This window comes from Artemia franciscana, chromosome 7, assembly GCF_032884065.1.
Source record: "Artemia franciscana chromosome 7, ASM3288406v1, whole genome shotgun sequence".
Taxonomy (NCBI): domain Eukaryota; kingdom Metazoa; phylum Arthropoda; class Branchiopoda; order Anostraca; family Artemiidae; genus Artemia; species Artemia franciscana.
Window position 1 is genome coordinate 9,267,548 of NC_088869.1, and position 12,800 is coordinate 9,280,347.

Genomic DNA, 12,800 nt, shown 5'->3' on the forward strand with positions numbered 1-12,800 from the left:
TTTGGCTCTCCGAAGATTTTGGTTGTCCATATCCCTCGTTTTGTTTTGCCAATTTGGCTTGCCATAAGCATATATAGTCCCACTCCAGACAAAAACGCCAAGTACTGAACCTTATCATCCATATTTTTCAATTTTCGTCCAAAATTCTTATGTCGTGATTGGTCGGTCCCGTGAACCAGGTTCAAGAAAGAACGATCTGTGTGAACGCAGAAACTTGGAACCGAGGTGGGACTACGCCTCGATTTTGGCCATCTATGAGTAGGCTGACTATTTTCCCGCCAGGAAAAGCCCGCCAGAATTTACATCTTAAAAAATTCATATCGTTTTCTGTTGACTAAATATGTTCATTATTTAGAACTACTCTCTTCATGCTAGCTTAATTAAACTTCTGGTGAAATTCTTGTTTAGGACTTCTTTTTAGGCCTATTTTTGTAAGTAGTTAAGCTAGCTGAGTGGGTTAATTTGTAAAATAGGCTATTCATATAATTTTGCTAGCCTAATAAAGAAGTTTGGCCAGCACTTAATGCTTTTCTCACATCCTTTCTAAAGTCAATAATTGCTGCTGGACAAGTTCCAGTTGGAGCTCTTAATTGGACCCCATAAGGTAACTTATTATCTTTCCATAGTTTTTAGTAGACTCTTAATATCTTGATTAATGTCGGCCTAGTAGGCTATTCAGATAGCTAATAAACAAATTTACCTCTAGAATAGGATTTTGTCCTTAATTCAAATATGACTTTTGTATCTCTTGCAATTCCAATTTTAAGCTAACCTTATAACTAAAATCAATTTTAAGCTACCCTTAACCTTATTTCTGGTGCATTTATTGATTCTTGATTTTGTCACTGTCAATTTGATTTACAGGTCAACTGGTTTTAGCAGTATTGATGCTACTACATGTATATAACTTATATCTAAAATAAGAGATAAAGGTAGGCTGTCATCTTTGAGGACCCGCAAAGGTCTTGAAATTGAATTTGTGACTGAAACAAATGTTTTATTTTAAAAAAAATCTGATTCTAATATTAGGACTGTTTCTTAGCTATTTAAATGCTAAATTAATCAAGATATTTGCCATATTTAGACTAGCTAAATATGTTGAAGTTAAAAATTTGTTGAAAACTAGCCTAAATTAAATATAAAATTAACTATAGGCCTATAAGCATAATTGAAGACTATTAGAAAGGAAACATCTTAAGAAAACAATTCTTGCTTCATAGTATGTATATAAAAATTGTAGTCAACAAATTTTGGAAGGCACCTCCTCTATATTCTACCTTTCCCCTGCAGTGTACAAATGACAATGTTTATTGACCCAGGCTACTTACAAAAGAAAGCAATATACAAGCACAGTACAAGCATTACATAAGCAAAGCATGGTTTAGGCACAGCAGGGAATTAAGCACAAGCATAGTGGAATGCTACATCTTCCTTCTTTTGTCATTTAAGCAGTCTGTATCTTAATCCTAACAAGTCAGTTGACCCTGATGAAGTTCACCTACAAGTATTGAAATAAGCTCATACATAAATAGCCCTTCCCCTTACAAACATGTTTCAGAAGTCACTTGATACTAAGCAGATTCCTCAAGACTGGTGGAATGCTAATGTTACACCTGTACACAAAGGGGGTAGACACAACAGCATTTCCAATTATTGACCCATTAGTCTTACATCTGTAGCTGGTAAAAACTTAGAAGGAATCATGAATACTCACATTGTCAAATACCTGACCACCAATGAGCTGCTCAATGATAGTCAGCATGGCTTTAGACATGGATGCTTGGTTGAAACTAATTTGATTGATGTGCATAATTATGAAAGCCTTTGATAAAGTAGGTCACTGTTGACTAAGGACCAAGTTATTTGCAATTGGAATACATAATGAAATCATAGAGTGAGAGCTCCAGTTTCTTTCCAGGAGAAAGCAAAGGGTGAAAATATTAAAAAAAAATGGACAGGTATTCTTTTCAGAAGAGTATTCTTTTCTGGAAGTATTAAGTAGAGTGCCCCAGGGAACCATCCTGGGACCAACTTTATTCAAAATTTGTATTAACAATGCACCAACCACAGTCAAAGATAAAATAAGTCTTTATGCTGATGACTCCAAACTCATTGGACCTGTCAATACACCCAATAAGAGAGCCTCTATGCAGAATGACCTGTGGGTACTTTCCCATAGGGCAACTTTGTGGAGGCTTGTATTCAATGTAAATAAATGTCAGACAATCCACTTTGGAAAGAAAAATGAGAAATGCCCTTATCATATGTTAGGGATGGATGGATCAAGACATGCTATTATCTTGTCTGATGTGGAGAGAGACTTGGTGGTCATAGTTGGTAAAGAATTAAAATTCATTATACACACACAGACAAATTAGCCAAAGCACTCCAAACCCTGGGTATTATAAACAGAACAATCACTAGTAGATTACCTATGGTGATGACTAAATTATATAAGGCATTGGTCAGGCCTAATTTGGAGTTTGGCAAGTGTGTTGCTAGCCCCCTAAACAAAGGTGACCAGCAGAAGTTAGAAACAGTTCAGAGACAGGTTACAAAAGCAATTGAGGGATGCAAATACTTAAACTACTCATCCTGTCTGAAGAGGCTGAAATTCCCCACTCTTGTCTACAGATGTAAAAGGGGTGATATTATTATGATGCATAAGCTCCTGAATTATAACTCCATTAAATAAGCTATTTCAACTTGACCAGTCAGCCAGAACTAGGGGACATAGTTGGAAACTATATCAGAAGAGAGCTGACACTAGACTACACAACAACTTCTTCACTTACAGAATAGTGAGTTTGTGGAATTCTCTCACCAAAAAAGTAGTCACTACCCCCAGTACCACTACGTATAAAAGAGTCATTGATGGAGAATGGTCATCAAAGCCATGGTGCTTTCTAACTATGGTGCTTGCTCCTTTCTAACTAGTTCACTCCTTCTTCCTCTCATACTGTCTCTATTTACAGATTGAGCCTTTTAGGTGGGGTGACAGCTCTTCCAGGTTTGGTTAGGATTGGTTCATGTAAACCAATAGTGGTGTGTATGCATGCCATCAGCACAGCTGTATTTCTATTTAAATTGATGCTTAAGTTTTGTGATTCTGCACTACTTGTATACACATTCCAAGATTCTAACTTTGATATAGAACTCAATTTTTGATTTTTGGGAATAATTAAATTCAATTCCTTGTCAAAAAGCAGGATTAAATTTATAGTCAGGTGTTAGTTCATCAGATTGATGTCCTGGATAATAGAAACTACTGTTGAATCTACTTTTTTTTTTCTAGCTTATTTTTTTTCAGCTGTGCTTTGCACATTTCTTGCTTTCAGACTGTAGACTGAATCAGTTTTGTAAGTAGGTAAATCACTTCCATATAAACATTTATCACAATAGCTTTTAATCTGATAATTATTATGTTTTTTTTAGATTCTTTACAATGCATTTCATATGGCCTGTAGTGGCTGAACATATGTGATGACAGCAATGGTTTGCTGATGAAGACTGCTGAAGACTTGCCACTGAAGATGGCTAAATATTTTTCTTTTGACTAGGGGCTTGTTCACTTTTCAACTGAAGGCCTTCTGCTGATTTATTTGAACTACCAGACAAATTCATATCACTATAATCACTTTTTTCTTGTGCTTCAAATGGTTGGAATGGTTCATTTGGCCTGTTTAATCTGCCAGGTTTAGATGATTCATGCTCAAGCTTGTCTTCCTGCTTTGGGTCAGTACTGGTCTGTTCTTGTTTCACTAAGTTCTGAACAGTATAGTTGTGAAGATCTGTTGTGGGTTCCACTGTAAGTGATAGCAATGATGATGCTTTTTGTTGTTGGTGTAATTGAATGGAGTTTCCAGAATTTTTCTCTATGCTCCAGATGGTGATGATGCTTGTTGTGCAGGCTCTAGACAATGATATAAACTTGGGTCAGGAAAATATGAAAGACCTTTATTAAGTGGATAAGGCTGCTTTGCATTCAATTGTTCACCCATATTGTTAAAATGTTCTTGATATGACTGGTGGTTATTAAATGTTAAGAATTTATACAGCTGAGAAAATCCAGATGACAGCATCACTGGTGGAATGTAGCTATGTGTATGTGATGGATATTTCTGATCACCATGGCTTGCCATGACTGACCCATGCTGAGGATCAGCTTAATTAAGTCCAAACTGATGCTAGATTGGTAGCCTATGATTAGAGGAGATGGTGCATCAACAATATAGAATTTATGCATCACAGCAAAGCTGGTTTTGTGGCTACAGTTTAGGTCACAAGTTCCATGAACTGGTATCTTGGCACCACAGTAGCTAGTGAGTCTTTGGTTAGTTGACTGGAGTTTGGGTTTTGGGCTGAGCTGATCAAAGACTGATTTTGGAATTATGTTAGCTTGGGCCCCTGTATCCAGTTTGAAGGTGACTGGAAGCTGATTGTTTATTATGAGGGTAACAATGGCTTTGTCTTTCCCATTGTCCTGATTGGTGATATACAGGAATACTTTCTCGTCTTTTTCTGGAGTTGCTCCTGTTTGCTTGTTTTCTTCATCTCACACTCACAGACTTGCTTCAATAGACTTTGGCAAAATGATTTTGCTTCCTACACTGTGAACACATTTTACCTTTTGCTGTGCAAACATATTTGGGCAAGTATGCCCCACCACAAAAGTAGCATTCTTTACTTTTTAGAATGCTGCTTACCAACTCTCTCTGACTTTGAAAGTTATTTCAAGGTGAGTTGTGTGTAATTGTATCTATTTCCTGCTTAAGTGGTATTGAGTTACTTCCACTAAATGATTTTAACTGAGCCTGGGTCATCTCGTGGGTTCTGCATCTTGCAACAGCATTTTCTAGTGTCAATGAGTCACTTTCAGCCAGTAGCTCCTCTCTGACTGCCTGGTTTTTGATTCCACAGACAATTCTATCCCAGCTCCTCTTGTCCTGTTAGTTATACTGACATGGTTTAGCTAATGTCTTTAAGTTTGTAATTTACTTTTCAACACTTTTACCTTCCAACTGGTCCTGTTTTTGGAAGAGGAACCATGCAAAGGCAGTATTTTTCTTTGGACTAGCATATTTCTGGAAGTGTTCTAGGAGAGGTTCTATTTTGTGAGCTTTGACATCCTTAAGCTCAAAAATACTGAAAATTTCTCTGCCTTTTTCCCCAGATCAGAAGACAAGCACACATGGACAGTTTTTTTTCTACTAGGGGTCTGATGTACATCAGCTGGACATGTTGTTCAAATCAGTTCCATTCTTCAGCAACAGAGCCACTATCCAGTTTATGGTTGGTTGCTGGACCTCCATGGTGATTTATGGATCCCACTTCTGACACCATGTATTGTTTTTATTGATAAAGTTTATTGATGCAGGCTACCTATAAAATAAAGCAATGTATAAGCACAGCACAAGCATCACATAAGCAGAGCATGGTATAGGTACTGCAGGAAATTAAGCACATAGTGGAATGCTACACAAATATGTAACCTAAATTATACATTTCTCATGTACTTTGCCATGCATCACTCTTGTTTTAACCTATACACCCATAAATTTAATCAACACTGATCAAATCATGAAGCAGAAAAACGCATAGTAAATATAAACCTATTCAATTTGGGCCATATGTTTGCATATTAAGTGGGGGAAGGGGTGAAGTATAGTGGAATTGCTTTCAAAAATTTTCAACTACAATTTTTCTGCAATTAAATTTGATACATTTTCTTCTGCCAGTATTGAGTGATTAAAATTATCAGTTGAAAAGGAATGGTGCATCAAGCCCTGACAATTAGTTTAGGACTTACCTGATCAGTCAACACACAGTCATCACTGATCATTAACTACAGGATCATCCTATTGCTGGTAAGTTTGATTTGAGGTAAGGTATTTATGCAGTAAGAATTGTTTTCTTAACATGTTTCCTGCTCTATAGCCCCAATTCTAGGCATATACCAAATTAGCTTCTACAGTGGGCCTTAAACAACTCTATGATGTTTCAGTGCCCTGTTAGCAACAAGGAAAAAAAAAATCAGAATAAAAAAAAAGACGACACATCAGTGCTATTCATCCAAATATTTCATTTTCCTTGCTTTTCAAGAGGGTGGATGTAAGTTTCCTATTAAGGGTTGTCAGCAATGCTGTACATTTTGTTTTGCTGTGATGTCTTTTTGAAAGGTTTCAGGCTCTTTTTAAAATTTCCTTCAAATTTGTTTTCAGAATAGCATTTTACTACTAAGACTAATGAAAATAATAACAACAATTTCTGGATCAGCTGCAAATTGTAATATTTCGTCACTAGACTGTTTTTTTTTTAGATTTTTGTCACTATGGTCAGTTTGGAGCCCCTTTAAGTGCTTTAAATAGAAATGACCCAGGAACTTACCTTAATTTTGAGTTTTTGATGTCTTTTCCTTAGCTATAGATTTTGAAAATATAATCCTTTATTTCAATGAAAGTCTGCACCTTATCAAGAGTTTTTTCTTAAGTGTGAGAAATAGATTTACAGATCTTCAGAACCATATATAGGATTGAGCAAAGGCATGAAGCTCAAGACACTGTTCTTCTGCCTCACTTGAGCAGGCAGTCTCTTTTGCAAAGTATTGCTTTTATAAACATAAAAATTATAAATTATGTGCCCTTTGAAGGAAGAAGTAGCAGAGGTGGGTTCTTCAAAATACTTTCCAAGAAGATCATTAATCCTGTGATTGCATTCCTGTGAGTTTTATTAACTTTGCTGAAATACTTTTTAAGATACTTATAAACCCCTAAACTAAAATTTACTAAGGCAATTGCTTGCACCTAATGGTGCACATCTGGGGGAGCAGCTTCCTCCTCCTCCCATCAAGGGGAGGACGAGGTGCATTTGTAAGTGAATTGATTAGTATTTTTGGAAAATCATTAAAACAGGAACTGAGTAGTATTTTGTAATAGTATCTTTGTTCTATGTCAAATGGGTTCCTATATTGTGAATTCTGATGAAATTTAGCTTTTGCCTGAGTCATGAATATAAATATTATTTGACATGAATTTTAAAAATGGATAACAACAGAAGGAAACCCACAAATCTGATTTATAATAACATGCTACATATTATAAAGTAAGAATTTAATTGCTTTAGTGTTTTATTTATTTTGTATGCTATATATTCCTGGGTTCTAGGCGTTTACCCCCCCCCCCCCCCCTGGCATACAGAACCCCCCCCCCCACTGTTGATAATAAGGCTTTCAAAATTAGGAGAATTATATTTGAGTTTTTTTCTGTAGGGAGAAGGAATTTTGTAGCTACAAAAAAAACAAGTTTTTTCAACTTAAAGTAAGGAGCAACATCAAAATTTGAAACAAACGGAAATTATTATGTATATGAAAGGAGTTTCCCCTTCCGCAAGACCTTGTTCTCTATGCTAAAATTTTGACTTTTTGTCCTAACTCTTTAAGAACAATTCCTGAAACACAATGGCCATTTAATTAGAACAATAAGCTTTGTTCTAAAGTTCTATAATTTTTTTTTGCTTAACAAGGGAAGTCTTGAGAGAAGGCAAACCCATTTCATGTGTATGATAATTTGTGTTTTTTATAGAATTTAAAGCAAAGCTTATTGTTCTAATTAAATAGCCATTGTGTTTCAAGAATTGTTCTTAAAGAATTAGAACAAAAAGTTAAAACTTTAGCACAAAGAGCAAGGTCTTATGGAAGGGGAAACTCCTTTCATATACATACCAATTTCTGTTTGTTTTAAGTATAGGTGTTGCTCTTTACTTTTAGTTGAAGCTGTCAAGCATTGGTTTCTCTATTTATATACGTTAAAATCTTGGAGATTGAAAAAATCATATTGATTAAGAATCAGTAACCATTTTCAATTTATACATCCCACAAAGTGTCTACCTTCCATTTAGTAGTTGGTAATGGGAGAGGTGAGGGTGTTGGATTGGAAGGGTCAACAGTGCAACAATGGTTTCTCATACACTTCATACACTCATACTTCATACACTCACACATTTCTCATACACTTCAAGTTGGGCATGATTTCTTTGCAAAAAATGTGTAACCTACCTACTATTTGAGCATTCCGACTTAACTAGTATTCATAGTCTCAATATTTTTGTCTTTAAGCAATCTATGATCCTCTCATATCCTAACAGGTTATAAAATTTAGTAAAAATACGGGTTTGGGCACAACTCTGATAAATTATTTTTTCTGTTTTAGATAGAGAAAGAAAGAAGAAAATCCTAATATATAGCAATGGAAGATTTTATGCTGACACCAAGAAGACCTACTAGAGCACTTGGAGAACTACAGAGACAGACATTCCAGTCAGGGTTTGAGAGGGACCAAAGTGAGGATTTTACTTTATGATTACCCTATGAAATGCTTGACTGAATTTTTTTAATTTTCATAAGTAATTGAGTTTATATCAGTTGATATTTGTAGTATTGTCTGTAAATGAGGCTTACTGAGCAGAGGGGAGGGGGGAGGGAGGCAACAACCTTGATCCCCAAGGATTTTCTAATTTACTGATGGGTCCCTCTGAAAAAAACCTTCACTCCCAAGGGATATATAGGTGTCTCAGGTGAGACAGATAGCAAAAGGCACACATCAGGCGAATAACATGATCCTGTTTCATTAATTTCTGTTTTTTTTTGTATTTTAACATATGTGATGAGTTTTTGTAATGGCTGTGTATTGGGTAAACAGTATTTTAGTGACCAAAGTCATAGAATATTTTGTTCTGCAGATGGGGAACTGTCTATATGTTTATAAACCAATTGTATTATAGAGGGCGGATGGGGGGGGGGTACAACCTTGATCATTGATCTCCATAAGTTTAACAACAAAACATCCAACTTTTGAAGCTATAACAAAATCTTTTTGTTATTGACTCTCTATTGAGCAGCTTAGAAAGCGTCTTTGTTGACTTTTCTCATCAAAGTATGGATTTTAACTTCTTATCAATTGGTTTCAAGTAGAAGAAGTGACACATAACTAGAAACTAAAAGACTCATCATAAAATTGAAGCATTGAAAATAAATTTTGTTAAAGAAGATGGAAGCTTTTATGCTGTAGCTGAAGTGGTTATGGTGGTTCTGTCTCACTCCTGCGTCGAACAGTTGACTTTATTTAGTTGAATAGCTGGAAAAAGCAAAAAGTAACTCAAACTAGGTCTGTCCCACTTCTGGTTTAAGGTATTCAGTTGCTTTGTAACAATTAAATAGAATAGACAAATGAAGAGCAGGATTTAATTTCCCCTCCCGCCTCTGTTTACTGTAGAAGTATAGAGGGATTTTGAGAATGTGTCATTGCTTTGTAAGGATTTTATATGCTAATAAAAAAATAAATCAAGAACAGGAATAATTCAATACAAGAACTAAGTCCCTGAATCCTTACTACTCTCAATGTCTGTGTTTGAAAAATCTAATATATCAATTGAAATTAAAATTAATTGAATTGAATGGACTGAAATAAATGTATTTAATTGAAATTATTGGTTGATTCACTGACTTAATAAAAGATGAAAAGTAAATATTAACTGAAATTTTAATTGGATTAGTTACTGTTGGCATGCATTTTTTGTAACTGGTGCTAGACATATTCTCCTGGAAGATTCTCCCAGTGGATCCCCTCTCCAGAAATGTCTCTTCTATACAAAATTCTCCCCATGGAAAATTCCCGAAATATGCAAAATTGAGCAGTCAAAGAGAAAGTGTACCAAATAAAAATAGTAAAGAAAGAAGGAATTTCAGAATATTCTACTTAAATTCCAAAATACTGGCGTTTATTTCTTTTTTCATGTTTTTGGTGATCGAGCTATCATAGCAGGGTAAGATGCAGGTTAAAGAAAATAATGCGATAATATGGAGTTGGTTGATGGAAGTACCCAGAGATAACAGGCTGGGACTGCAAAGTATGAGTATTTGCTTGATCTGGTACCACCTACATGAGTCGCTAGCCATTTTTTTTGAGGAGGGACAATGGTCTTTTTTACCCACTGATATGGGTAATATTGCTATTAAAATTACTTCTCTTTTTTTCTTTACCAACTGAGACTGATCTTCTCTGATTGATTTTACGTCACATAGTTCCATCAGCCCTTCGCTGTAATAAGAAAAATTGAGCCAGTAAAATAGTACTTTGCACCACCATTTTACTGACTAAATTTTTTTATCTGACTGGCTGAAAACATTATTGATTGTTCTCCCCCCTCCCTCCATACGTGACATCCCCGCTGACAACTGTAGTACACAATACCAGTGCACTCCTTGCCAGCAAGAACCCATCCACTAGGCATACATGAGTAGGTTTTCTTTCTGAAGTACCTTTAAAGTTTTTTTTTCAATTTCAATAACAAGGAGTCAGAATCTAGCATGGACATTAATAATTCAGTAAGTTGTAGTGAAGACAAACAATTTCACAATAGGTATTGTAGTGATGTATAATCCTGACATATTTTTATTGACCTATATATGTGTCTACAGATCTACTGACCTATTTCCTGGACATTCATTTATAGTGTGCAAAGCAGTTTTAACATAGCTCTAATCGGCAAGCAGAAGAGGGGTAGTTCCCTGTCGCAAGTGCTGTTGTACCTACCGGGAGATTCTCCCTTAAACTGTAGGGATCAGGTGGAATGGGGACCGATGCTTCCCTTGTTTATTGGGGTACATCCTATGCATAAGTGGAATGAAATGAATCCAAATACTACTGTGTATACGTGTATTGTCCTAACCTGAACTCTCTGCAATGGTCAGTTAAACAAACTGATTGTACAAAGGATGCTGCAATCGCAATGACGAATTTTTTTTTTTAGCGATTCAGCAGCGCTTGCGTACAAGTTCTTTATTGATCAATTTTTGGAGGATGGTTTGAAAAAGGACAGATGCTCTACAGCCAGTGCCAATATTTTGCAGGATGATAGGTGAAGTAAACTAAATGGACTTTTCATGATTTGCAATCCTAAAGAGGTACCAGTGATTCCCTACGACGCATTTACAGCTCTAACTTGTAAAATGAGTTATTGTTGCAACAGGATTGTGTCTACTCTCGACAGGATCCCGGGCGCTCTTGATGGAAAGGAATGGCCAAGCCTGAAGGAAACATACCAACTTCGATTATGATTAAACAGCCACAAAAAGACTGTCTGACTTGTGTAACAAACTAAAAGACATTGTAGACTCTATGTGTGGTCCTGGAGCTATTGCCAAAGCCATTGCTCGGGTTAATAACCTAATTTTCTTCATGAAAGATTCGACGCAGGCTGATGACATTGTTGCGAACTTGCAAAATAGCTTGTCACAAGCTAGTGTGTCCATCCAAAAGTGCAAATTTGAGGCTGCTACATGTTCTTCAAAATCGAACACTTTTCATCTGTGCAAAAATGTTGCTATAAATGTTAGTCGCTTAACCATATTGCAAAGACTGTACCGAATCCGAACCAAATTGTGCTATCTGTGCTAGAAACCACGAAACTTCGAAGAATAGTCCATGTTCTGCCAGTTTTGTGAAATGTTCCAGGTGCGGCGGAGATCACCCTGCATTTAGCCTCCCGTTTTTCTGCTCTAAAAGCGATCGTCAAATCAAGTAAATAATGGCGACAAGTTTATCGATATATTCTCGTAACATATATTAGCATAACTCGGCTTAAGTTGCAGTTCCTTTATGACTGTATCTCGAAGCATGGCATTTTATGCGTCTAAGAACCCCTGCTTATGAGTGGAAATATAAGCATTTTTCATCGAGTGATGCGTCTAAGAACCCCTGCATATGAGTGAAAATAAAAGTAATTTTCATCGAGTGCTAAATAAGACTTACCTATTTCACCCTGCCACGAGGTCCTCAGCAGTGACTCGTCCCAGCAGAGGCCTCATTGTCATTGCCAGTAATTATCTGAATGGGTCGTTACTTGATGCCTGCGAGTTTTCTATGACTGTGAACCACTTTGCAAAAAGTGGGGTAGCAAAGTGGCAATGCTACTTGGCAGTTTTCAAATTTGTTGGCAGATTTTGTCTGAAAACCATTTTTGAATATAAAAATACTATTTAATCAAAGAAAAGCTGTCAAAACGCTAGTTGTGCTGCTAAAGTGTGGGCAGCTTTTGGAATTCTGTCTAATTCTGCTACTGGCAGCTTTGGACCTTTTCCCATACCTGGCTGCGGAGTTAGCCTGTTGACAAAGCCTTGTTCTCGTGAATGTTTATTTGCCAGCAAACTAGCGAAATCAACAATCTAAAGCCTAATTCAGCCAAGCTTGTTAGCGTATTAGCAGGTTCTTAGCGAAGCGTATGAGGAACAAGATAGTAATATGTGGTAACTTTAACGTAGTCCACAAAATGATAGATTGTTTTCTATACTCCAATCTACTCTTCGCCCGTCTTATGCTCTCGTGCAGAAATACAATCTGTTTATGTTCATTCACCAGGTTACTGACTCAACTTCTGACTTCTCCACAACTGCGAAACTCAATATATAACTTTTTATACTTTTAAATTGATTGGATATTTCAGCATCTGTAATCTGTAGCAACTTTGTCCTACGTGGGGCAAAATCTCATATTTTTGCCACAAAATCGTAGAAACGTCACTTCCACGTGACGCAAATTTTTGTCACTTTAAAAAGTTGCTAGAACTATGAATTGCCTTTAAAATGTCTCCTGATATTCTAGGTCCATCAGTTTGATACAATCACCACTGAGAAGCAAAAAAAAAAAAAACAAGGCATCCCTGATCTTTCTTCTGAAAATAAACGCAAAATTCCATAAAAGTTTGAAACTGCCGTGCTAGGATTCTCTAATATGATGAATGTGATA

At 36.2% G+C, this 12,800-nt stretch overlaps 1 protein-coding gene across 4 annotated transcripts in view; it reads left to right on the forward strand.

Annotated features, from left to right (window-relative positions):
* Positions 1-280: 280 nt before the first annotated feature.
* Positions 281-12,800, forward strand: part of LOC136028819 (uncharacterized) — a 314,462-nt gene continuing 301,942 nt past the window's right edge. The window contains exons 1-2 of one of the 4 annotated variants that reach the window (XM_065706736.1): positions 281-431; positions 8,208-8,337. In XM_065706736.1, coding sequence (XP_065562808.1) covers positions 8,244-8,337 — 94 coding nt within the window. In that variant the 5' untranslated portion in view covers positions 281-431; positions 8,208-8,243. Of the gene's footprint in view, positions 605-8,207; positions 8,338-12,800 lie in introns of all 4 variants that reach the window. The other 3 variants (XM_065706737.1, XR_010617883.1, XM_065706739.1) reach the window with 3 other exon arrangements.